This window comes from Puma concolor, chromosome D2 (assembly GCF_028749965.1).
Source record: "Puma concolor isolate L17-30 chromosome D2, mPumCon1.1.hap2, whole genome shotgun sequence".
In the NCBI taxonomy this organism is placed as follows: Eukaryota; Metazoa; Chordata; class Mammalia; order Carnivora; family Felidae; genus Puma; species Puma concolor.
The window spans coordinates 55,417,690-55,445,529 of NC_141677.1; the positions used below are offsets into that span (position 1 = coordinate 55,417,690).

The 27,840-nt window shown below is 35.9% G+C and overlaps 1 protein-coding gene across 9 annotated transcripts in view; it reads left to right on the plus strand.

The window, feature by feature from the left end:
- The window catches only part of TBC1D12 (TBC1 domain family member 12), a 116,021-nt gene that overhangs the window by 17,438 nt on the left and 70,743 nt on the right, over positions 1–27,840 (plus strand). For 4 of the 9 annotated variants that reach the window (XR_015241746.1, XM_086680413.1, XM_086680414.1 and 1 more), the window contains exon 2: positions 18,325–18,448. The exons of 2 other annotated variants lie outside the window; for them this stretch is intronic. Coding sequence is in view for 4 of the 7 variants with exons in the window: in XM_086680413.1 (XP_086536539.1) it covers positions 18,325–18,448 (124 nt within the window). In the remaining 3 variants the exon portion in view is untranslated. Of the gene's footprint in view, positions 1–18,324; positions 18,449–20,113; positions 20,158–21,908; positions 21,946–24,761; positions 24,814–27,840 lie in introns of those variants that run through there. 3 more of the 9 variants (XM_086680419.1, XM_086680416.1, XM_086680418.1) reach the window with 3 other exon arrangements.

Sequence of the window (27,840 nt, forward strand, 5' to 3'; positions counted from 1 at the left end):
TTCACTGAGTCTGGCTTATAAGTCTATCTTGAGATTCATTCCAGTGCTTTACGTGACTGGAGCTGGAAAGTCAAAGATCAAGGCACTGGCAGAGAGAGGGTGACCACAAAGACATAACATGACAGAGTGTTTTGGGGTGATGGAACTGTTCTGTACCTCAATTGTGGTGGTAGTTGCACAAATCTGTATGTGTGGTGAAACTTACAGAACTGTACATCAAAAGAAAACCGGCCAATTTTCATTTTGTGTTAGTCTAAAAAATAAAGTATGTACTGACTATTTTAAATATCTTATATGCAGGGCATTGTCAGTGTTGCATAATCCTGTTCTCAGAACATTTATAGGTTCAAAAAGCACTCAGATCAGTATATAAGATAGATAGTGAAAAGTATCAAAAGGGAATGATGCAAGAAGAAAGGCTCATAGAGGAGAAAGGTTTATGGAAATAATAATGGCTCATTAGATTGCCATTAGACTAATGCTATAGACTGAATGTTTGTCCTCTACTCCCCCATCATATTTTGAAACCTAATCCCCAGTGTGATAGCATTTGGAGTTGGGGACTTTGGGAGGTGCTTAAGTCTTGAGAGTGGAGCCCCAATGATTAATGTCCTTATGAAAGAGCTCCCAGAGAGCTTTCTCACCCCTTTCACCCTGTGAGGACAGAGGCAAAAGACAGTAGTAGCCTATGAACTGGAGGGAGACCTTCACCAGATGCTGAATCTGCCAGTACCTTGATCTTTGACTTTCCAGCTCCAGAAATGTAGGAAATAAGCTTCTGTTGTTTGTAAGCCACCAAATTTGTAGTATTTTGTTATAGTACCCCAAGTGAACTAAGATAACTACAAACAGTTCTCTGTAGCCACTCAGATTTGCACACTTTCATGTGTGTAAACACAGCACTTGGGATACAGTGATGAACACAGAGCTCACAGTCTAATACAGTGATAACATCAGAGAGATTGTATTCTAATGAGATTGTATTCTAATAATGATTATTCTAATTTTCAAGTATTTTTTGGCTCTTTTACTTCCTTTACCTTTCCATATCAATTTTAGAATTGTCTGTATCTTACAGATAATCCTTACTAATTAACTTGGGGAGGAATTGGCATTTTTGCCAAATTGAATTTTCCATTCGTTGAATACAGCCGCTCTCTCCATTTATTTTGGTCTTTTTTGATTTCCCCCATCAGTGTTTTATAGTTTTCAGCATACACATCCTGCTCATGTTTTGTTAGATTTATACGTAACTACTTAATATTGGAGATATTATAGATGATATACTTCTTAAAATATTAGTTTCCAATTATTCATTGCTAATGTATACAAATATGATTGATGTTTGCCTTACATTCTATAACCAAGCTAAATGTATTTATTCTAGGAGCTTTTTTTATGGATTCCATGGGATTGTTTAGGTAGACAATAATGTTTTGTACAAATAGGGAAGCTTTTTTTTTCCTCCTTTCTAATCTATAAGACTTGTTTTTTCTTATGTTACTGCACTGGCTAGGACTTTCAGTGTAATTTTGAATGAGAGTGATGACAGCAGGCGTCTTTATATTATTCTAATATACAAAACATTTGATCTTTCACAGTTAAGTATGATGTTAGCTGTCGGGTTTATGTGTGTGTATTTAAAGGTACCCTTAACCAGGCTAAGGAACTTCCATTCTATTTCTGATTTCTGTGTATTTTTGTTTTTAATCAAGATTGGACTTCGGATATTGTCAAATGTATCATTTGATATGATCATAAGGTGTTTCTTCTTTAGATGGCTAATATGGTAGATTATTCTGATTGACTTTACAGTATTGAGTCTTTCATTCTTGGGATAAACTCTACTTTTCTTTTGCTCTTATTTCTGAATATTGTCACTTTTGATTTTTTTTTTTTTTTTTTTTTTTTTTTTACTTAACACTTTATTGAGGTATCATTGACATGCTATATAACCGATCCATTTAAAGTGTACAATTCAGGGGCGCCTGGGTGGCTCAGTCAGTTAAGCGTCCGACTCTTGGTTTCAGCTCAGGTCATGATCTCACAGTTTGTGGGTTTGAGCCCCACATCAGGCTCTGCACTGGACAGCTGCAGACTCTGCTTGGGATTCTCTGTCTCCCTCTCTCTCTACCCCTCCCCTGCTATCTCTCTATCTCAAAAATAAACATTAAAAAAATTGTACAATTCAGTGGTTTTTAGTATATTCACAGAATTGTGCAACCATCATCACAATTAGTTTTGAACATTTTTATCACCCCAAAAAGAAACCCTGTATCCATTATTGAAGGTTAAGTAACATAATTTCTTTTTTGTTTATGCAAGAGGTATAAATGGAAAAGTATCCACAAATGTGGATTTTTATTCATCATCATCAGTGGTTATCTTGCCTTTCTTTCCCAGCTGTCTTTTAGAAAAATAGCTTACCTCCTGGTGATTGCAGTACTTTGTTCATGTTTTGCTGATGTTGTTCCTTGTTACTCATGTTCTTGTTCTAAAACTTCTTTTCTGTACTCTTTCTCTTCTTCTGGTGGTTTCTATCTTCCCTCTGAATGTCTTAGGGTACTACATGGGGAATAGAGCGATGAAGATGTTCCTCATGAAGCATTTGATACATAGTGTAATTAGTATGTAACACAAAACAAAAATTATTTTTATAAGTTTTTCTTTCCCTTTAATTCTATTCTGTTTTGCTCTCTTCCTGCAGCAAAAGAATAAAAAGATTCCTATTAGTAAAATATTGCCCGAAACTTATATACTTTTTTTTTTTTTTTTTTTTTTTTAATTTTTTTTTTTTTTTTTTTCAACGTTTATTTATTTTTTGGGACAGAGAGAGACAGAGCATGAATGGGGGAGGGGCAGAGAGAGAGGGAGACACAGAATCGGAAACAGGCTCCAGGCTCTGAGCCATCAGCCCAGAGCCTGATGCGGGGCTCGAACTCACGGACTGTGAGATCGTGACCTGGCTGAAGTCGGACGCTTAACCGACTGCGCCACCCAGGTGCCCCCGAAACTTATATACTTTAAGATATAAGATAGGGACACCTGGCTGGCTCAGCTGATAGAGCATGTGACTTTTGATCTTGGGGTCATAAGTTCAGGCCCCACATTGGGTGTAGAGATTACTTACAAAGAAATAAATAAGATATTTAAAAAAAGAAAAGAAATAAGACCTACAATAAGGTGACTTGCTGACATGAACACAGAAGAAAGAATAAAAATAGTTTATGTTTTTGAACTTTAAATGAATAACAAGAAACATTTTTGCAAGGTCTAGAATGGAAGAGAATAGGGATGGTTGTGAAGCTCTTACAGGTCCCTAGTGATGTGACTTTGGCGAGTGATTTTGTAGGTTTTCCTGGGGTGTTAGGGTAGCACATTGAATCCTTGGGTAATTTGATGACAGCTGTAGACAGCTACCCAAGAAAAATTTACATAAGCACATCATTTACTTCAGGTTATACACAGAGGGGTGCCTGGGTGGCTCATTTGGTTAAGCACCCAACTCTTGATTTTGGCTCAGGTCTTGATGTCATGGTTTGTGAGATCACGCCCCATGTCGGGCTCTGCAATGACAGAGCTGCTTGGAATTCTCCCCCTATCTCTCTGCCCCTCCCCTGCGCGCGCGCGCTCTCTCTCTCTCTCTCTCTCTCTCTCTCAAAAGAAACTTAAAAAAAAAAAACAAACAATAAAAAACAAATTGTGCATACTAAGAAGACTTATGGACCTCCTCTAGCTCATTCATGTAGGGTCATTGTGATGAAGAACTTTTGACCTACTTAGTCTCTAAAGTCCCTAGCAGCTCTAAAATACTTAAAAAAAAAAAAAATTATAATCTTCACTTTCAGCCTTGAAATTCTGTGTGGGATTTTTTTTTTTTTTTGACAAAGAGTAAATAATACTGAATTCTTTTCTTTTTTTGATAGTTCTGATCTCTGAAAATATATAGGTTAGTCTAGCAGTGTATATTAAATAAAAATTCTGTATTTTTTGATTTATACAATTTGTAATAACAAAAACAATATCCAGAAACAGCCTGAAAAAGAAAATTCTTGAAATTAAAAAAAGCCTTAGTTATCTGGCAGAAACAGTACTTTTTTTTTTGCATATAGTCAGCTGAAAGTCTTTTTCAAGTGAAAAATGATTGAGGTTTGGAAAGAATGTAAGTAATCTTCATGCCAGATCTTTAATCCAAAATACTCAAGGGTAGCCAAAGTACTGAATTTTAAAGAGACAGTACTACTACTTCTTTGAATTAATTATGCAGTCAACTGTGGCATTCCATGATCACTAGATAATGTTTTCTTTTTGGCCTTTTATTATGCTTCAGGGAAAGTTAAGTACAAAGTCCAGGAAGTTGATGTGTTTTCAGCAGTCCAGCTTCTACTGAGACAGAGTTGGAATATAAGGTCAGGATTTCTAGTTGTTGTTGCTCTTGTTGTTGTTTTCTTTTTATTTTTTTAACATTTTATTCTTTTGATTAAAGTTGGATTCCTGTTTGGAAAAGCATTCTAACCCCTTTTTATGTACAATTCCATTTAAGTGATGATTAGAATTTAATCTAAAAAATTAAAATAGTCCTATAGATGTAAGTATTAGGCAAAACAGTCCCCCTTTTTTTTTTCCTGGAGCTGACATTGTGGGCAATAAGAAGATCGAGGACTTAGGTGTTCTCAGTTTTCTATAGTGTCAAATTCCATCGTCCCAGAAGCTATGGAATTTACATGGTTTTGTCTTGGGTATATAAGTGGGTTTGGCAGTTCTTGAAGACTGAAGCCCTGGAGATTTTGCTACTTTAGAAATCGTGGTGTAAGTTTTGCCCCTTAAAAAGGTTAGCTTTATCCTTTAATAAGGTGTAGCAGGCAAGGAGTCTGATTGTTTTATCATATGTTATTCTTTTTGTGTGATAAAAGAAATCTTGGAAACATGAAATACACAGGTATGTGAAGCAAATATTAATAAGTATTAATACACAAGAGTCATTCACCAACCTTTATTATGAAAGCGATGGAGAGACAAGAGCAGACCTTTTTTTCTCTTTCTCTTCTAAAACCCACATCAGTTTTTTTCTTGGTGTGTCTCTTTTTCTTTTTTATATTTTCAGCGATATGGAAACCCTGAACTGCTATTTCTCAACTGGTACTATTTCTTAACTGATGCAACAGATTTTCTCATTTTCTTTTTGCTAAAAAGAGCAGGCACAAATTTAGAGGAGAGAATGGAAAATAGTGTGTTTGTGTCTCTGTGTGTGTAGACAGTTGTGTGTGTGAACATAGTGTTGATTGGGGATAAGATGTCACAGACTGAAAAAAGAAAAAAAAAAAAAACCCACCCCAAACAGGAAACACATAGTTTTCTAGTGTATCTGAATAACACATGATATTTCTAGTATATCTGAAGCAATAAGATACTTTCAGGTTATAAAAACTTGACTGTCAGAATTTGCGGAGAACCAGTAAATAGCATCTCTTTATCATACTGTCTGAGTTTGGAATCAGTAGGAAAAAGAAAACACAGGACACAGACAAATGGGACCTAAAAACATCAGCTTCATGCTGATGTAATTTGTACTGAACGACGACGTGTCTTTGGCTGCAGTGTGCCTCCTAATACTTCACCTGATGGAATACTCCAGCTGGTCACTAGCACCGCAGGCCTTTCCTTTGAGGGTCAGAGGCAGGGAGCTACAGAGGAAACTTAACGTTGTGTTAGGAAAGCAGAACAAACTATCTTTGCTGTTAGCAATGTCTTTCACCAAAATTTAACCCTGCAGGTGGAAGAGTTACATAAGGGGGCAGAAAAAAGCCGGGAGTGTCCCTCCCCTTCCATCTCTCCCCTGAAACATGAAGAATACAAAATAGGAGTGACCTTTTCCTCCCAACACTGCCACATAAATATCACTCATACATTCAACCTCTATCTCTGGAATCCAGAGAGGAGAATTGTCCTCTTTTTTTTGCGTATGTGTGTGTACTTGAACACATTTGGTTTGTTTTGCTAAGAATCTTTAGTATTGATTTTAATTTAAGAAATTTGAATATGTTGGGGGATAGGAAAAAGGGAACTGTGCGCGCGCGTGCGTGCGTGCGTGCGTGTGTGTGTGTGTGTGTTTAGTTTGAAAAGGTGGTGAGGAGGAACGTAGTCCCACACATTTGTATGCATTGAGACCTCAACTTCACCAGTCCCCTAGTAGTGGATTGGGGGACTATGGATGGGGCATAAGAAGAATGACAGCATATGACATATTATTTGGACTATTAATGTACCTTTTCATTATGTTTTCCCTTAGGATTTAATAAAGTGGTATTCTTTTCCTAGACTAACCAGTAGAGCCCATTTGATCTGTAATGTGTTTTTTTTTTTTAAACGTTTATTTTATTTTTTTGAGACAGAGAGAGACAGAGCATGAACGGGGGAGGGTCAGAGAGAGGGAGACACAGAATCTGAAACAGGCTCCAGGCTCTGAGCTGTCAGCACAGAGCCCGACGCAGGGCTCGAACTCCTGGACCATGAGATCATGACCTGAGCTGAAGTCGGCCGCTTAACTGACTGAGCCACCCAGGCGCCCCTGATCTGTAATGTTTTAATACAATTTCATGTATTTGTAACAGTTTCTTAAAATTACTTTTCATTGCAAATGTATGCCTTTTATTTACAGTTTTTGTAGCAGGGGATAACCTGAAAACCTAATCCAAAATTTCTTAGTGGCATAAGATATTAATGTGGAACATTATCTGGTGGCCTTTCTTAGCAATTGGATACCTGTTGGCTCATCTTTCTTTTACAGAAATTTCTTACAGTAACCAGTGCTTATTGGATATGTAAACTTTGATTTGTTTTTATGATTTAATGAAAATTTAAACTTCATGCTGAACTTACTTTCATTGTAATATTATACCAGAATATATATTAAGCCAGGCTTTCTGTTGTGGAGGCTATAAATTTATTTTGCTTTTTTCCTTTTTTATCTTTTCCAGTCATATCAAGATTCTTCAGAAACTACATCCATAGAAAGGCCTACTGTTGTTTAAGAATTTAATATTCCTTGACTTTAATTTTGGAAGTCTAAAATATCCTTGTAAATTAATTTCACATGTAAACACACAACACATCTTAACAGATTTTTTTGTGATGCAGGATACTTTCTAATGGTCTTTACAGAAAGATTCATGTATATTTGGCATTTTGGTCGTGATTTATAAAGAGTTACAGAGTTCTAATGCATAATATTAGTATGTATAGACTAGTTTTTCATATGAGAATGTGTTTGGTAGCAATTACGATACATTAATTGTAGGTGCAAGTATAGAGACATGACCACCCCCAAGGGCTCTCTGTAAATCTCTGCGCTTGGAGAATTTTCTGGTCTGTGGTTATTACCCTCCTTTGGTAGAGCTACATCTTCATGTGAGGTTGTGGTCTCCTCATTCTGTTGCTCTGTCTGCATTCTCAGCCAGGTCACATTATTTGAAGCTATTTTTTACTGCATTTGAAAAAAATGCACAACCCCTCCTATTTTATGTTAGCCTGCTTTAATTATAAATGTAATTCTGCATTTCTAGTATAGAGAATGAAATGCTGTTTTTTTTTTTTCCCTTCATAAAGCTACCTTGTTTATGCATTGTGAGGAGAGAAGCGATTTATGGGTTTTTAGATTTGAAACAAGATTGTAGTGAAAGATCTGACACTTGACACTGGACAGTGATTAGAGTTGGTGGTAGTTGTAAAAGAACAAACAAAATTTGTTGTTCGTTGTATACTTCTTTCCCCCCACAAGAGCTAATTGTTAGCATGAAGTCTTCTGATCCAGTAACTATGTCAGTCTAATGACTGAGACAAAATTATATATATACGTGAATTGACCTTAAGACAAGTACTGGGGTACCTGGGTGGCTCAGTTGGTTAAGTGTCCGACTTTAGCTCAGGTCATGATCTCGCAGTTTGTGAGTTCAAGCCCCGTGTTGGGCTCTGTGCTGACAGCTCAGAGCCTGGAGCCTGCTTTGGATCCTGTGTCTCCCTGTCTCTCTGCTCCTCTCCTATTCACGCTCTCTCTCTCAAAAATAAATAAACATAAAAAGAAACTAAAAGAAAGAGGAGTACTTAAAATCTGAAATGTTTATCAGCTTCATCCCAAATAAGTGTACCTAAGTTTATGGAAAAAGTGGATGCCCAACACCATGCAGGAAAAGGCTAGTTTTATAGCTCCCCAAATGGTAGATTCAGAACATGCAGTCTTTTAACTGTTTTAGTTAGCACTCTCCAGTTACCAGGGAGTTCCAATCGAGATATTAGGTTTACATAACTTAATAAAAACTAGTATTTTTTTGACATATATGGAAGAAAATAGGTAACAGATGCATGAATTATGACGCCCAGTGTACATTGGTGAACCCTTTGCCCAGTCTCAGAAATAGAACATTATCAATACTGTTGAAAATATTCCTATGACTGTCTTACCATCCTGTTCACCTCTAAGAGGTAACAACTAACCTGAACTCATTTGGCAATATAAGCAACAGTTTTTGCCACAACATTTTTCTTATTATTTTATTATATAGATTTTTAGCTTCAGAAAAATGGTATACTGCCTATACTCTTCTGCATCTTGCTTTTTTGTTGCTTTTTTACTTTTAATTTTTGTTTATTTATTTTGAGAGACAGAGAAAGAAAGAGAGACTGAGAGAGCATGAGCAGGGGAGGGGCCGAGAGAGAGGTAGAGAATCTCAAGGAGGCTCTGTGCTGACAGAGCTGGATCTCCCAGAACTGCAAGATCATGACCTGAGCTGAAATCAAGAGTTGGACGATTGACTGACTGAGCCACCAGATGCCCCTTGTTTGTTTGTTTGTTTGTTTGTTTTAAACTTAGCATTGTTTTTAAATGTTTATTTATTGATGAAAGAGCGCGTGAGTGGGGAAAAGGCAGAGAGAAGGGGAGATAGAGAATCCCAAGCAGGCTCTGCACTGACAGGCTGGCAGGCCCTGCGGGTCTCGAACTCATTAACTGTGAGATCATGATCTGAGCCAAAATCACAAGCTAGACACACTCAACTGACTGAGCCAGTTGAGGCGCCCCTTAGTTTGCTAATATTTTGTTTAGGATTTTTCCTCTGTGTTCATGAGTTAGATTGGTCTGTTATTTTACTCTCTTAAGCTGTTCTTGCCTGGTTTTGTTACTGATTTCATATTGGCCTTACCTATATGATTAAGGATTTTTCTCTCTTTCAAGTCTCTAACGTAGTTTATACAATATTGGTATAATCTGTATCTTGAAAATTTGGTAGAACTCTCATGTAAAACTTCCATGTCTGATTTTGGGGGGGAGAAATTTTAACTTTTCAGTTTTTTGAGTGAATTTGAAACTATTGATATTTTCTCTTTCTCCCAAGTCTGTTTTGATAAGTTATATTTTTGCATAATTCTGTCCATTTTGAGAAATGTCCTCAATTATTGGCAAGGAGTTGTTTACAAATTTCCTTCCCTTTAAAAATTTTGCTGCATCTTCTCATTACTCCTAATTTATTTATTTCTATTCTTTTTCGCGTAAATCTGTTTTTTGCATAAATTTGTTTTACTAAACTTGACAAAAGACCAACTTTCGGCAGTATTAGTCCTCTATATTTGATTGTTAGTTAAATAGTCTTTTAATTAACAGCTTTGTTGAGGTATAGTTTACATACCATAAAATTCACTCATAAGAGTACAATTCAATGTTATTAAATTTATATAGTTGTACAGCCATCAGCAAAATCTAGTTGCAGAACATTTTTATCACACCAGAGATCCTTTGTACCCATTTACAGTCAATTCTTATTCCCACCCCCAGGCAACCACTAATCTACTTTGTCCCTATAGAGTAGCCTTTTTTGCAAAGTTCATATAAATAGAACTATACATGTGGTCTTATACATCTGACTTCTTTCATTGAGCATGTTTTTTAGTTCATCCATGTTGTAGCGTGTATCAATTGTCTCATTCCTTTTTATTGCTGAATAGTATTTCATTGCATGAAGGTACACATTTTGTTTTATACATTTAGTAGTTGCTGGATATTTAGCTTGTCTTCACATTTTGACTATTAGGAATAATACTGCTGTTAACATATCTGGGCAAGCCTTTGTTTGGACCTGTGTTTCATTTATCTTGGGTAGACATCTAGAAGTAGAATTGTTGGGTTGTATGGTAACTTTATGTTTTACTTATAAAAGAAACTGCCAAATTGGTTTCCAAAATGGCTGCACTGCTAAACATTCCTACCAGCAGTGTTTTCCAAGCTGTTGCACCATTTTACATGTCCATCCGTTCCAGTTTTTTCACATCCTTTTAAACTTGTTATTATTTCTTTTTTGTTGTTGTTTTTAAATAATAGCCATTCTTAGTGGGTGTGATTGGTAGCTAATTGTGGTTTATGATTTGCTCCTTCCTAATACTAGACTATGGACCATTGTTTGTGGTATTCCCATATACTCCTTTTTATTGGTAGTAATGTCCCACTTTTATTTCTGCTTTTAGTGATTTGAATCCTGCCTTTTTTTCCCCTTAGTCATCTAGCTAAAGGTTTGTCAATTTGTTGGTCTTTTCAACAAGAGCTTTTAAAATTTTTCTGTTTTCTATTCTCTTTCATTTATACCCACTTTAATCTTTATTATTTATTTCCTTATGCCAGCTTTGGGTTTAATTTGCTCTTCTTTTTGTGGTTTCTTCATGAGTGTAGTTAAGTAATTGATAAGAGATGGTTCTTTTTAAATTTTTTTTATTTATTTATTTTTTTATTTTTGGGTGGGGAGGAGCAGGAGGGCAAGAGAAGGAGAATCTTACGTAGGCTGCATGCTCAGCATGGAGCTGGACTTGGGGCTCTATCTCATGACCCTGGGATCATGACCTGAGCCGAAATCAAAAGTTGGACACTCAACTGACTGAGCCACTCAGGGACCCTGTGTGTTGTTTCTGTTTTTGTTTTTTTAATTTTTAAAAAAATGTTTATTTTTGAGAGAGACAGAATGAGAGTGGGTTAGGGGCAGAGAGAGAGGGAGACACCGAATCTGAAGCAGGCTCCAGGCTCTGAGCTGCCAGAACAGAGTCCCAACACTGAGCCTGAACTCACGAACTGTGAGACCATGACCTTAGCTGAAGTTGGATGCTCAACCAACTGAGCCACCCAGGCGCCCCCAGTTCTTTTTTAATGTACGTGTTTACTGTAAATTTCTCCCTTAGCCGTATCACATAAGCTTGGGTATGTTGTTTGTTTCAGTTCATCTCAAGGTGTTTTCTGATTAACCTTGTGATTTTATTTTCTTTGACCTACTAGTCATTTAAGACTGTTTTGTTTAATTCCCATGTATTTGGGAATTTTCCAGTTTGTTTTCTGTTATTGACTTCTGGTCTCATTGTGGTTGGAAAAGATACTTTGCACGATTTCAATCTTTTTAAGCTTATTAAGACTTGTGGTTAACATACATTTCATTCTAGAAGATGTCCTATGTGCCCTTGAGAATGTGTATTTGACTGTTTGGGTGGAGTGTGCTGTGTATGCCTTTTAGATTAATTGATTTATAATGTTTTAGTCTTTTCCTTTTTGATCTGTCTGGTTTGTTTTATGTATTATTGAAAGTAGGCTACTGATATATCCAGTACTCTAGAACTGTCTATTTCTCTGTTCAATGTTGTCAGTTTTTTGCTTCACATATTTTAGGGCTCTTGTTAGGTGAATATATAGTTATATATAGTTATAGTTACATCTTGGAGTGTCTGGATGGCTCAGTTGGTTAAGCGTCTGACTTTGGTTCAGGTCATGATCTCGTGGTTCATGAGTTCAAGCTCTGCCTCGGCTCTGTGCTGACAGCTCAGAGCCTGGAGCCTGCTTCAGATTCTGTGTCTCCCTCTCTCTCTGCCCCTCCCCCACTCATGCTCTGTCTGGTTGTCTCTTTCTCTGAAAAATAAACATTAAAAAAATAATAATATAGGGGCACCTGGGTGGCTCAGTCAGTTAAGCGTCTGACTTTAGCTCAGGCATGATCTCGAGGTTTGTAAGTTCGAGCCCCGCATTGGGCTCTTGTGCTGATGGCTGAAGCCTGAAGCTTACTTCTGATTCTGTGTCTCCCTGTCTCTGCCCCTCCCCTGTTCATACTCTGTGTCTCTCTCTCAAAAATTAATAAACATTAAAAATAATAATAGTAAAATAATGGTTATATCTTCTTACTGGATTAAGTATTTTTTCAACATATAATGTTCTCCTTTGTCTCTAGTAACCTTTTTTGACTTAATGACCATTTTGCCTGACAGTAATGTAGCCAGTCCAGCCCTTTCTTGGTTATTATGTGCTTTCAATATAATTTTCAGTTCTTTTATTTTCAACTTCTTTGTGTTTTTTTAAATGTAAAGTGAGTCTCTTGCTGTCAACTGTACTTCAGTTTTAAAAATAGTCTTTTAAAAATAAATAAAAAATAAAAATAAAAAGTAGTCTCTAAGACACATATGGATAGTTTTTAACTCAGTCTGCCAATATCTCTCTTTTGAAGGGTTTAATCGACTTAGCTTTAAAATAATTGTTGGTGAGGAAGGATTTACATCTGCCATTTAGCTATTTGTTTTCAGTACGTCTTTTATGGTTTTTGTTCATCAATTCCTCCGTTACCCCTTTTTGGCATTTAGTTGAATTTTTGTAGTGGACTATTTTGATTCCCTTTTTTCCTTTTCTGTATATTTTTAAGTTTAGTGGTAACTTTAGGGATTACACATAACATCTTAAAACAACTTATTTTCAATAATATCAAGTTAGTCTCATTAATATACATACCCACTGCTACTACATCTGTGTCCTTCTTTCTTTTTTTTTTTAATTTTTTTTTTCAACGTTTATTTATTTTTGGGACAGAGAGAGACAGAGCATGAACGGGGGAGGGGCAGAGAGAGAGGGAGACACAGAATCGGAAACAGGCTCCAGGCTCTGAGCCATCAGCCCAGAGCCCGACGCGGGGCTCGAACTCCCGGACCGCGAGATCGTGACCTGGCTGAAGTCGGACGCTCAACCGACTGCGCCACCCAGGCGCCCCTGTGTCCTTCTTTCTTTATATTGCTATTGTCAGAAAGTACATTTACATTGTGTGTCCGTTAACATAAATTTATAAATACTGTTTTATATATTTGCCTTTTGAATTACATAGGAAAAAAAGTAGTGTTATAAACCAAAAATACAATAATACTGGCTTTGACGTTTACCTACGTAGCTAATTTTACAAGTACTCTCTGTATTTCTTCTCATGGCTTCAGGTTGTTCTCTAGCTATTTTTCATTTCAGCCTGAAGAGTTTCCTTTTGCATATAATCTGTTGGTAATGAGCTCCTTCAACTTTTGTTCATCTAGAAATGTCTTCATTTCTCTTTCATTCTTGAATGATGGATTTGCCACATAGAATTTTTGGTTGCTAGTTTTGTTTTGTTTTGTTTTTTTTTCCTTTAGAATTTTAAATGTTATCCCATTACTTTTTGGCCCCCAGGTTTTCTGATGAGAAATCAGTTGTTAATCTTATTGAAGATCCCTTCTTTGTGTTATCTGCTTCTCTCTTGGTGCTTTTAAAATTTTCTCTTTGCCTTTGGGTTTTAGCAGTACGACTATAATTTGTCTCAGTGCATATCTCCGTGAGTTTATTCTGCTTGAAGTTTGTTGAGCTTCTTGGTTGTGTACATTCATGTCTTTCATCATATTTGAGACATTTTTAGCCTTTATTTCTTAAACAGTTTTTTCTGCCCCTCTGTTTTTCTCTTCTCCTTCTGGGACTCTTATGGTACGTGTGTATGTGTTTACATTTGATAATGTCCCATAGGTTACTCAGGGACTGCTCTTTGTTATTCTTTCTCTCTCTCTCTCTCTCTTTTTTTTTTTTTTTTTTTTTTTTGAGGGCACAAGTGAGGAAGGGACAGAGAGGGAGAATGAGAGAAAGGGAGAGAATCCCATGGAACCTGAAGCAGAGCTCAAGCTCCTCTGAAGTGGGGCTTGAGCTCACCCAAGGCAGGCCTCGAACTCAAGAACTATGAGATCATGGACTGAGGTACCCAGGGACTTGTCTTCTTTTCTTTTTTAAGTTCATTTATTTTTGAAAGAGAGAGAGCATGAGTGAGCACACATGGGCAGAGAGAAAGGGAGAGAAAGAATCCCAAGCAGGCTCCATGCTGTCAGTGTGGAGCTGGATGCGGGGCTCAATCCCATGAACCATGAGATCACAACCTGAACCAAAACCAAGAGTTGAATGCTCAACTGACTAAGCCACCCAAGCACCCCAACACTGGATAATTTCAGTTGTCTTATCTTCCCTTCCCATTTGTTCATTCTTTCTTCTGGTTGCCATAATCTGATGTTGAACTCCACTGTGAAACTTTTCATTTTAGTTATACAAATTTTCAGCTCCAGAATTTGTTTGGTTCTTTTTTATAATACTTTTTCCTTATTAATATTCTTATTTTGTTCATACATTCCCCACCCCACCCCCATTTCTTTGTGGTTTCCTTTAGCTTCTTGGGTATATTTAAGACAGTTAATTTAACATCTTTGAGTAGTAATTCCACTTTCTGGACTTTCTGTGGTATGTTTGTTACCAGATCCTCTCTTTTCTTAAATGGCTCTTTCTTTGTGTGTATTGTAATTTTTTGTTGAGAGCTGGACATTTTGATTATTGTAATGTAATTCTATAAATCTGTTACTCTTCAATGATTGCTGATTTTGCTTGTTGAGTGGTAGAGTCATCCAGTTATGATATTTCTAAACTATTTTGCTAAGTGTATAATCCTTTTTGTGTGTGGTCACAAATTTATGTTCTTATTATGTCTGCAGTCAGTTGGTAGCCTGACAAAGATGTATTCCTTAAATATCTAGCTCAAAAACAGGGACAAAGACAGTTTAATCTGTTTTAATGTTCCAGTGGACACCACCAGTAAAAGGTACTGCATACTGCAAGATGATTGAAACTGATACAGGTGTCTGTGCTGGTTCCTCAGGGTTCTGTCAGTCCAACCAAAATTCATGACCCCATATTTTAGAAGGCCATGATCCCAGCTATTCCTCCTGACACCAGTCAATCACTTCAGAATGATGGGCTCCTAATCCTCATTACTTTGGGAGGGAGGGGCTGAGAAATTGAGGGAAGGTGGTTGGTTTACCCATGCTGTTCACTTAGGAAAGATCAGCACCCTCTTCCTTCATGTACTTCCCTGTTTGTTACAAGTGTTTGATAAGGTTCTAAAGTAGTTGATTACAATTGCTCTTTCTAGCTCAGTTTTTACTTTGAGGAGGTACTGACCTCTGGGTCTTCCCCTTCCTCCATTTTGCAACAGTGATGCTTTTGAAGTGCAAATCTAATTTAAATTTGTTTTAAATTTGATTAAGGCCAATTTATTTTTTTAAATGTTTATTTATTTTGAGAGAGGGGGAGAGCATGAGCAGTGGAGACAGAGAGAGAGAGGAAGACAGAATTCCAAGCAGGCTCTGCGCCGACAGCACAGACATGGGACTTGATCTCATGAACCATGAACTCATGACCTGAATCAGAAATCAACAGTCAGACAACTAAGCCACCCAGGTTCCCCTGTTTTTATTTTATGTATAATGACTTTGTCATATTCAGTAATTTTTTGCATAAACCATGGTGACAAAGATTTTCTCCTGTTCTTTAGCATGGCTGTATGACAAACTTTTGGAGTGTAGGCAGGCCACATAAGGGCTGGTAGGGGGAGCATAGCATGGCTTGGTGAGAACTGGCCAGGGAGTACAGGTGAGTTGTGTGGGGCTTACCAAGGGAATTGGTATATCACTGCCCCCAGGAAGTCTTTGGGGTGCTAGTTTACACATTAAGAAAGCTGCGGGAAAGCCATTTTCAGGCTGAGTTTGTCAATGCCGTAGGTTTGCTGAGGGACTACATGTTCTGGGCACATGACTGAGCAGAGTTCTCCTGGATGTCCTCACACCCATAGCACTGACCTACTCTGCAGCAGCTGGAAACCATAAGAGAGCCTCTTTCTCATGCAGCATCTCTTCAGTGCCCTCTATCAAGAACACTTAACAGTTTCACGTTTATTTTGAAGGAGAAATGCTCATTCAAATTCAGTCTGTTACTACACATGAGATGTCAAATATTTAAATTTTTTTTTAACATTTATTCGTTTTTTGATAGAGACAGAGCGTGAGTGGGGGAGGGGTAGAGAGAGAGGGAGATACAGAATCTGAAGCAGGCTCCAGACTCTGAACTGACAGCACAGAGCCCGATGCAGGGCTCGAACTCATGGACCATGAGATCATGACCTGAGCTGAAGTCAGACACTTAACCGACTGAGCCAGCCGGGCGCCCCAAGATATCAAATATTTAAATTAATAGGCCATCCTTTGAGGCTTGAAATTGTATGTTATAAATATACCACTCCTCCAACCTAGATCTTATTTTTTTTTAACGTTTATTTTTGAGAGAAAAAAGCATGAGTGGGGGAGGAGCAGAAGGAGAGGCAGAGAGAATCCCAAGCAGGCTGCACACTGTCAGTGTGGAGCCTAATGCTGGGCTCGAACCCACAAACCATGAGATCATGACTTGAGCCAAAGTCAAATGTTTAACTGTCTGAGCCACCCAGACACCCCTCCAACCTAGATCTTATTAAGTGGAAAATTGAGTCACTCGATATTGTCCCTGAGATGAAACTTCCAGAGTACCCTAAGTAGAAATTACTCTACATATTTGTCAGTTCACCTCCATGGCACACCCAAGAAAATGAGAGTGTCTCTTTAACTTATTATGGATTAATTACCCTACATTCTTTTGTAGGAGCTCATTTTTACCTTTCTAAACTTGAAGAATAGCTTTAACATTATGCTTTAAAATCTAAACTTCTTCTTATTACAATATTGTTTTTTAAATAACATATATGATGGTTTGTACATAAACCAAGTTATTTAGGACTTCAGATAATCTGTAACTATTACTGTATGTAAATTAAAATTTTTCTTAATGACTATTTATATCACAGCTTATAAAAAGGGTTCCTATTCAGTTGGATTCATCAGTACCTTTCTGAGGGTGCCCTGGTCATGCTTTATTGATGGATACATATATTAAATATCAGTCCTGCTTACGTGTACAAAATATACTTAATTTGGTTGGTAAGTACCTGGAGATAGATAAAAATTTGATCCTTGTGCAGGTTTTCTTTAGACTTAAGTGAGAGATACACTTTCTTCCTTGGCTGTATATTGACTCTTTGGCAATAAGCTTTCTAGTACGTACCTGCCATAAGAAAACAATTTATATAAACCTGTATTATAGCAGTGGAGGATCATTAGATGACCTTTTATTGCAACAATAACAAATTGTTACTGAAAATAATTAGTATTTTCCCAACAATCTGTTTACAGGTTCTCTTTAACTTTTTTTTTTCTCAAATTCTTGACTTTTATTGTCAAGTACACATACAGTCAATTCTAGTATTCTTTGTAGTTGACTCAAAGCAGATGTTTCCATTTTATTTAAAGTTGTCATTTTCTACAGTTCCCAATTTGTTTATCTAGTATTTTTGTTGATGATTTTTCTAATATTTCTTTATAAGTCAGGTATTCTTAATTCAGCTTATTAGTCTAATAGTAGTGTAAGTAGTAGAGATACAGTAAAACCTTTGTTTACAAGCATAATTCATTCTGGAAACATGCTTGTAATGTAAAGCACTTGTATATCGATGTGAATTACAAGAACCATTGGCTCAGTGGTGATCATTTGACATTCGATGTCACATACCACTCCTGTTGCAAGCCATCGCTCATTTATCAAGTTAAAATTTATTAGAAATGTTTGCTTGTCTTGTGGAACACTTGTAGAACAAGTTACTTGCAATCCAAGGTTTTATGGTAATTTCATTTGGGGTGCCTGGCTGGCTCAGTCAACCGAGCACGCAATCAAGAGATCTCAGGGTTGTGAGTTTGAGCCCTGCATTGGATGTAGAGATTACTTAAAAATAGAAAATCTTAAAAAAATTTTTTTTTCATTTAAAAGTATTTTGTATTTGTCTTGGGAATAAATATACTTCAAAAAAATTATTAAAGGGTGCCTGGGTAACTCAGTTGGTTAAGCGTGACATCAGCTCAGGTCATGATCTCGCAGTTAGGGAGTTTGAGCCCTGCATTTGGCTGTGTGCTGACAGCTCAGAGCCTGGAGCCTGCTTTAGATTCTGTGTCTCCCTCTCTCTCTGCCCTTTCCCCCATCCCCTCAAAAATAAACATTAAAAAAAATAAAAAATAAAAAAACATTAAGTAGTACCCTGGTTACAAAAAACACAATTCATGTAACTTTTTCTGTTTCAGAAACCTTTTTCCAAAAAGGACAAAGGAACTCAAATCAGTTGTCCATAGTGCTCCTGGTTGGAAATTATTTGGTAAAGTCCCTCCCAGAGAGAATCTTCAGAAAACTTCCAAAATCATTCAACAGGTAAGTACTAATATTGCCATGTGGTTTGTCTTAGCCTTTCAAGTATTTTTTTCTTGATAATCATATTACATTTCATTCATATTTTCCTACATATAAAATTTGAGGATTATTGGCTATTTGTAGTAACCTTAAATCTTTTTACAAAACATGCACATATTTTCAGTTATGTTTTATGGTACAGTGATTTTTTTTTTTTCCTACTTATTCCTTGGATAGCTTTTTGGTTTTTTGTTTTGTTTTTCTTCTTAGCTAAGCACTCTTACCACATATTCTGACTTCTAATTGAACATTGTGGTGTTTGCCAGTGGCACAGATTTTATGGATATAGGGAGATGTCAATTGATAAAACCATAGAAAGCAAAAACTGAGTAGATTGTGAGGTTGAACTTTGTCTTTGGTCACTTTTCTGGTGTTCTACCTAAACCAAGGACTTTGTGAAATAAGTGGGTGTGTAATCTGTTTCTAGTAACTTAGGAGCCAGTTCTTCTAATAGCTGTACTAATATCCCTATTCTGAAGTTCTTAAGAATTTCAGATCTCAGGCTTCTGGGTGGCTCAGTCACTTAAGCATCCAACTCTTGATCTCAGCTCAGGTCTTGACCTCAGGGTGGTAAGTTCAAACCTGGTGTTGGGCTTCACGCTGGCCATGAAGCCTACTTAAAAAAAATTTTTTTTTTCAGATCTAATTTGTCTCCTGAACTAGTGTTTCATTAGTATTAGGAGATCAGTGAGGCTGGAAAGCAGTGAGACTGGATCAGTTGCAGACATTTTTAAGTTCCTAGAAGTTGTTGCTCAGAAGACAATATGTACGTAATACATTTCCTGTTTCCTCTTTCAGATTCAACACAACAAGTATGTATAAAAATTATTACATTAAGACAATAATCATCATTCAAATTGGAAAAAATATCTTCCATTAAGGATTTAATAGTATTCCTTTTATTGCTCAAAGAAAAACTGGTTTCCCAAGTAATATAAGAAAATAATTTTTAGATCTTTACAAACATTTGTTATAGTTAATTTTATTTACAGTTAAAATACTGACTAGTTTATATAGCTGCTGGGATTTGAAACCGTAGTTTGTGTTTTCCAAGCTGTGAGCCCAAGCACCCCATGTGCTGCAGCTTAGGCACAGCGAAACTGTGGCTGACTCCGTGATTACTCTACATCTGTTGGATACAGTGCAGACTGTTAGCTTGAGATTGTACACAGTTTCAACATTAAATGGCATCATATCTTTGTGAATCTGGTTTTTCTAAGACTGCTGTAATGAAAATCAGATACTGGGCAAAAATCAGTGTTTAACAGGAAATGAGCGTGATCATGTCCAATCTGATTTCAAAGTTTGTGAAATGATACAGTGCACAACAAGCATACATTTCCAATTAGTAATTAATTGTGGTTATTTAAGAATGAAAACCTTTTTTCCTTTAATTTATGTGTATTGTGTTTTCAAATGGCTACAAAGTGTTAGGACATAAATCCTTATTAAATTGTTAGACATACCTAGAATGATTTAAGTATTTCTGTTGGTTTAGGGGGAGCCATGAAAAAATTAATGGTACGCTAAGAGCACTGTTAACCAAGAAAGTTTGGAAATCTTTGCTATCTCGACATCTTAAATTTTAACTTTTTGTAAAGTCTGAAAGTAACTTCTCTTGTCTAGAGTTTTCCAGAAGACCAAGTTCGCCCTCTAGAGGCAAAACAGTGGTCTTGCTATTGAAGGTTTGTATTTTTGACTTTATGGTAGTTTACCTTAAATATGCATGTGCATACTACTTTTATCTTCATGTACGCAAACATTCTGCGATAGGTCTCTAAATAAATTACTGGTTGGATAATTATCTGTTTACTTATATGTTGTATACTTTTAGTCAGCTATTTTCATTTTGGAAAGCTAAGGTGTCATATTCTGTCTTTTTCATATATATTCTGTGAAAATTTGATGAGTGGTTAGGAAAAGAACAACTTTTCATATGGGAAGAGGGAGTCGAGTTGAAATGCAGTTGCTCTCCTCTCTAGTCCTTTGTCTGGCTTTTTACAGATGCTAGCTGCTCCTTTTAACTTTTGACCTTTCCAGCGATGAGTAGGTACTATTGTGTATTTTGGTACCTTTTTAATGATTGGTGGTTTTCTGGGAGGTATGGTGGGTCATGAAGTCTTTGTTCTTCATAATAAGAAAAATATGTGTCCACCCTCAAAATATGTGTCTCCCATGTGATTGAACCTGTTTCTGCCTCTCCCTTTTTGCTTTCTCTTTCTCTCTTTCTCTGTATGTCCTTTACTCCCCATCTGTCTGAGTTTGCTGTCCTCTTCCCTGCAGTTGTCGTTTTCAAGGTGGGCATGATTTTCTTTATTGGTAACAGCACATTTATAACTTTGTGTCTCTGTTCCTGCTTGAAAACGTGTTTCCTCAGCCGTGACTTTTAAACTCTGTAAAACATGAATATAAAAATATATTTGAGACCCTTTACCATGTACTCCTTTTGAATGGATATTATATGTTTGGAGCCAGAAATCAAAAATGAAGATATCAGTAAAGCCATGAAAAATGTTAGGACACATCTTTCATGTTTTAAGGTAGGGCCTTATGCTATTCAGGCTGTAGAAAATGAAGGTAGCTAGTAATTGCAGTGTAAAAGTGCCTGAAAAAGTGAGTCAATGCTAAAAATTCAAAGGAAAAATACATTCCTTTGGGCTTTTTAAGCATTCCTTACTTGCTTTTTGAATGTGGCAAAATAGTAAGATTTATTGGGAGATTAAAATAGTAGTATTTCATAGTATATATATTTTTTAAAGCAGATATTCAGAAGGGAGTTGCTGTATTCTTGAGTATGAATGTTATTGGGCCAGAATTTTCTTTCTGGTAGAAAGACATCTATAAGATTATAAAGAAACTATATAGAAAAAGTAAAGGTTTGATTTACAAAGTTTTTTTCTTCCTTAATAATTATACATGATTACATTCTTTATAAAACATAAATCATTATAGGAAGATATGTTTCATTTCCCTTCACATTTTTAGGCCTTTTAAAATTCTTTTTTTGTATGGAAGCACATATAATTATTTTTGTGTGTATATATTTATATATATATATGGTGTTATATATATTTTTATAACTCATTCCAAGAATAGAATGTCACTATATATATAATTTTTTTTGCCTTATTTAACTTCATATGTTTTGCACCTACAGCTTTTTAGAGATACATGAACTTCATAAGTGAAAGATATTTGTAGATTAAGTATTTTTTTTAAATTTTATTCTTCTAGTAAATTTATTAAAGGTCTAATCAATTTTAGTGCTTTTACTGTTAACATAAAGCAACATAAAAATCATTTTAGGATACTAGCAAAGTCAAACTGACCCAAGTTTGGCATTTAACTTGAATCAATTCCCAAATCACATGAATATTCATAATATTATTTTATGAGGATTATCACATGTGTTCTCTTGTAGGTGTGAAATTCCTGCTTGTGGCCTTTTGAACCTGTTGGTGAGCCATGTTAAAAATTGCATCTATTAATTATAAATAGTATTTCAGTTATATTGTAATTCAATTGACCTGTTTTTGGTTTTCCTAAATTAATAGGCCAAAGTTGGAATATAGCTACATAGCTTGTCTTATGACCTCCAAACTGCAAGTAAGAATGATTACAAATGAGCCATGTTATGTATAATTGTAACATGATTGCATAGTAAATTGAATATACCCCATTTATGTCAAACTGACAGTATTTTAGTAGAAAGTGACCTTTTGTTGCTAGACACTTTTATATTGGCATCTTTAAGGAGAAAATAAGATTGTAGTATTTAGATGATGATTCTAGTTTTTCATCACTCATGTCTTTTTCTGAGTGAAGTTTTAGTTGGATGGTTGAATCACTTTTATATAACTTTTGACAGGTCAGGGAAAAAGGTTTTAAGACACTAACGAATTTCTTAATCTGAGCATCTGAAAGTCTAAAAGAATAGGTTACTCTCCTCAGTTCAACCTTTGCCTTTGAAACGTTTTACTGCAGGAACAATAACATTATGGAAAGGACTAGAATATGTGAGCTTTGTGAGCAGTACTTAAATATATAACATTGTGAAAGTGTTAGAGCTTAATATTCTGGTTAATAATTTTATTGGTGTGTATAACATTAGAATATTTGAAAACAATTTGTTGGCTTTAATTATGCTTAAACATAGATACCTTTGGTGTATAATTTGAGTAGTTCATAAAGTACCTATCTCCTTTGTGGTTAAATTGTAGAGGAACTGGACTATATGCAGAATTTATTTTTGAAAAATCCTTGAAATTGTTACACCCTTGTGTTTTATTTTCACCTTTATTTACCTAATGTAATGTCACCTTGAGAAGGTAGTGAATAACTACCTTTCCAGCTGCATGTATTATTTTATAGTTAATGATAAATTATTAGGTCTTTTTTATGTATGAATAAATTGATTTTATAAAAGCTAATTTGTATGGTCTGAAAATTGAGAGAGGAATTCATAATAGCTCAGCCTCTGCTTCTTGGAGAGGAGAAAAGCATAAGCCCTAAGAGAGAAGCTTATGTTAGTTAAAGAAAATTAAAAGAATAAAAGCAGTAAGTTCTCACAAATTGAATAGGGTAGGATTTGGGGAAAATTTTTTTTCTATTATCAGAGAAATAGACTTGGGAAGAGGTTACAGTCTGTAAATACTGACTACCTGTTATTTGATTCCGTAAATACAGTTTGAATATCAAAGTTATATTAAAAGTTATACTCATTCTGTCTTTATGTCAGAATTGTATATTATGTTAGGCATCAAATTAGACTAAACAAAATTGTGCTAATAACTACCAAAATAAAGTTTACTGAGGCATTCCTGTATGCAAAAGGGCAATGAAATGTATTACCCCAAGGTTTCATTTAAGCTTGAATTATGGGGCAGATTTTATTTCTGCTAATTCACAGCTTCTGGAATAAAATTTAGAATCAGCCAAAACATCATAATTGGCTTTATCCTCTTTACTCCATGCATGATAGTTTCCCTAGCTCTTGGATCAAGTTGTTGTGTGAGAGAGCCTCTTTATCTTGGGTACACATGTAGAGATGTCCACATGGGGAGTTACTTCCATTTCTAAAGCATTATTTTGGCTGTCTATAAACTGTTCACAGCATACTGAAACATGAGGGTTTATTTGGCGATGCAGTTTTAACATTAACTCCTTTAGGAGAGGTGTTCTCACTGTCTACTGAAACTCAAAGTCAAGTCAGTTTATGTGTCAGGCTGTTTTGGTTTTCATGTTGTCTTTGGAAGAGAAGCTCCTATTTTATTCTTTCTTCTCCCCAGTTCCAGTATTTTTCTTCTTTAAGAAGCTATTCAGAGACTCCTGCCACCCTCCCTTTGAACCCATAGTCTGATCTTTTCTCACGTTTCCATCCTAGTACACCTTCCTTCTGGTAGAACCCTTTAGCTACAGAGCCCAAGGCATTAGAGTGTGGCAGAATACCATTCTGCTGCCAGCTCTCACCATGTGACCTCATGTTAGCAAACTCTAAGCATTTTCTCTAGCAGAAATTGAAGAACAAAATTCTTGAACTGATTCTAGATTCTTCTCTAAAATTGGCTTTTATTTCAATACATATATAATTTATTTGACTTACATTGACTGTGTATAATACAATAGGTTTGGTTCAGGCTCTTGGGATAGAAGTAAATATGAGTCCTAGCCTTTAAATTATTCCAGTATAACTGTGGGGGCGGGGGGAGGCAAAGCTTCCTCTGTAATTTTAATGATGTTGAGTGCTGTAGTAGAGTTGTGAACAAAGTATGAAGAGTATATATGAAAGAGTAATTAATTTTGCTCAGGGATGACCTAGGAATTGTGTTCTGAAGTGTAGTAGGTAGACAAGATGGGGAAAGCCATTCCAGAAAGAGGAAATTGGATGAGCAAGCAGGAATGCACAAGACTTGTTAATAGGCTAGTATATCCAGGATATAGGGTAGATTGTGAAAGGTCATTAGCCACCAGATTAGAGAGTTGGGTTTTATCCAAAATAATTTTAAATAAGGTACTGAGACATCAAACTCCTACATTAGGAAAGTAATTCTGGAGGCATTATAGAAGCTAAATTAGAAAAGAGTGAGTTGGCAAACAAGGGCTTTAAGATTTATTTTAATAGTCTATGATTCTGGTTCCTAAATACAGTGGATTACCTAGAGAATGTACCAAGAATATAGCCCCATACATTGAGTTCCTAATGTCAGATTTGTGTTTTTCATTTCTTGTGTTTCTGGTTGGTTCCTTTTCAAATCTGCTATATCACTTTTTACAGTTTACAGTTCCCTGCTGAAATTTCAAGCTTGGCCTTTATCTCCTTAAACATAGTAAGTATAGTTGTTTCATAGCCTGTGTCTGATAACTCCAGTGTCTGGAAATTCTATAGGTCTGTTTGTATTGAAAATCATTTCTGCTAGTTTTTGTTAGATGCTGTTTTATCTCTGTGTGTGCCTGGTTACCTTTGCTTGGGTCCTGGATATAATATTTGAAACACTGTATGTAAAAAACAATTTGAAGGCTAAGGTGGTATCATCCTTGAGAGATTTGAATTTATGTCTCTCAAGTACCTGATGGCACTAGCTATTTAGTTTTTTCATTCATCAAGACGAGGCAGAGTTCTGATCCAGTCTGTTTTGGACATTTTTCTTACTGAGTTGAAAAAGTTTTTTGATTGTTAAACCAACTTATTCCTGGGATTAACTCCCAATTAGCCACAGTTGTTACCCATTTGGTGTATTGCTGGATTTGGTTTACATATGTATTTCTTAAATTGATAAACTACTTTTTGAATAGTTTTGGATTCATAGCAAAATTGAGCAGAAAGTACAGAGAGTTCCTATATATGTCCTGTCCAGACACATGGCACAACCTCTCCCTCTGTTGACATCCTGTACCACAGTGTGGTACATTTGTTACATTCAGTGACTCTACACTGACCCATCATAATCACCCAAAGTTATAGTTTACATTAGGGTGTACTCTTGGTGTTGTATGTTCTATGGGTTTTGACAGATGTGTAATGACATTATAGTAGCATATGGAATATTTTCACTGCCCTAAATCCTCTCTGCTCTGCCTGTTCATCCTAACCAGCACCCCAACCCCTTGGCAACCAGTTATCTTTTTATTGTCTCCATAGTTTTTCCTTTTCCAGAATGTCTTATGATTGGCATCATTCAGTATGCAGCCTTTTCAGTTTGGCTTCTGTCACTTAGCAATATGCATTTTAGTTTCCTTCATGTCTTTTCATTGCTCAGTAGCTCATTTCTTTTTAGTGCTGAATAATACTCAGTTGTGTGCATGTGCCATAGTTCATTTATCTATTGTCTGGATGTACCATAGTTCGTTTACTTACTGAAGGACATTTGGGTTGCTCCCAAGTTTTGGCAATAATGAATAAAGCTGCTGTAAAACATCCATGAGCAGGTTTTTTTTTTTCTTTTTTTTTTTTTAATGGGTATAAGTTTTCATTTCATTTGGGTAAATGCCAAGGATTCTGATTGCTGGATCAATATGGTAAGAGTTATGTTTAGTTTTGTAATAAACAGCCAAACTGTCTTCCAAAGTGGTTATACCATTTTGCATTCCCATCAGCAGTGAGTAAGAGTTCCTTTTGCTGCACATCCTCACCAACATTTGGTGTTGTCGGTGTTTTGGATTTTGACCATTCTAGTAGGTGTGCGGTGGTATCTTACTGTTATTTTAACTTGTAATTCTCTAGTAGCATATGAGATGGAACATCTTTTCTTATGTTTACTTGTTATCTGTGTATCTTCTTTAGTGAGGTATCTCTTGAGATCTTTTGCCATTTTTTAATTTGGTTGTTCATTTTATAACAATAAGAACAACTCAATAGACAAATTTTAAGAGTTTTTTGTTTATTTTGGCTAAATTATGCTGTTCTTTATCAGAGGTATCTTTTGCAAGCATTTCCTGCCAGTTTGTGGCTTGTCTTCTCATTCTCTTACATCATCTTTTACAGAGCAAAAGTTTTCATTTTAATAAAGCTTGCTTCTCAATGATTTCTTTCATGGATTGTGCTTTTGGTGTTATAGCAAAATAAAATCATTACCATGACTAAAGTCATTTACATTTTCTTCTGCCTTCTAGGGAGTTTTATAACTTTTTGTTTTACATTTATGTCAAGTTACTTTTCGTGAATAGTGGAAGGTCTGTGTCGAGATTCATTTTTTTGCATGTGGATATCCGGTTATTCACTGTTTGTTAAGAAGACTTTGTTTGATTGTGTTGCCTTTGCTCCTTTATCAAAGATTAGTCGGGGCGCCTGGGTGGCGCAGTCGGTTAAGCGTCCGACTTCAGCCAGGTCACGATCTCGCGGTCCGGGAGTTCGAGCCCCGCGTCAGGCTCTGGGCTGATGGCTCAGAGCCTGGAGCCTGTTTCCGATTCTGTGTCTCCCTCTCTCTCTGCCCCTCCCCTGTTCATGCTCTGTCTCTCTCTGTCCCAAAAATAAATAAATGTTGAAAAAAAAAATTAAAAAAAAAAAAAAAAAAGATTAGTCAACTATTTTTGTGGCACAATTTCTAGACTGTTTCTTCTGTCTCCTTGATCTGTCTCTGTCAATACCACACTATCTTGATTATTGTCGCTTTCTTATAAGTCTTGAAGGCAGGTAGTATGAGTCTTCCAACTTTATTCTTCTTCAGTACTGAGTTTGCGATTCTGGGTCTTTTGCCTCTACATATAAACTTCAGAGTCACTTTGTTAATATCCACAAAATAACTTGCCAGGATTTTGAGTGAGATTGTGTTCAATCTGTAAATTTGGGAAGAATTGACATCTTGGCAATACTGACTCTTCCTAACTATAAACATGGCATATCTCCCCATTTACTTAGTTCTTCTTTGATATCTTTCATCAGAGTTTTGTAATTTTCCCCATGTACATCTTGTACATATTTTATTAGATTTATACCTAAGTATTTCATTTCCTTGGATACTAATGTGTTAATGTGTTTTAATTTTTAAATTCCATTTTTTTATTGCTAGAACATAGGGAAGCAATTGACTTTCATTGTATCCTACAACCTTGCTATAATCTCTTGTTCTAGGCATTGTCTATTCTTTCAGATTTTCTACAGTGATGATCTTTTAAAAATTTCATTAGTGGTTTCCCTAGAGTTTGCAATATGATTTTATTTTCTGCTAGTCCAAGTTCATTTTCAAGGAACACATACTGTTTCACAAATAGTGCCAAGTACTTTATCATATAATCAAATCCCTCCCTTCCATCCTTTGTATCCTTGCTGTAATTCATTTCATTTATATATGAGCATATATACTTAAAGATGTATGTGTATATACACACACAAATATACATATTTATAAATACAGATG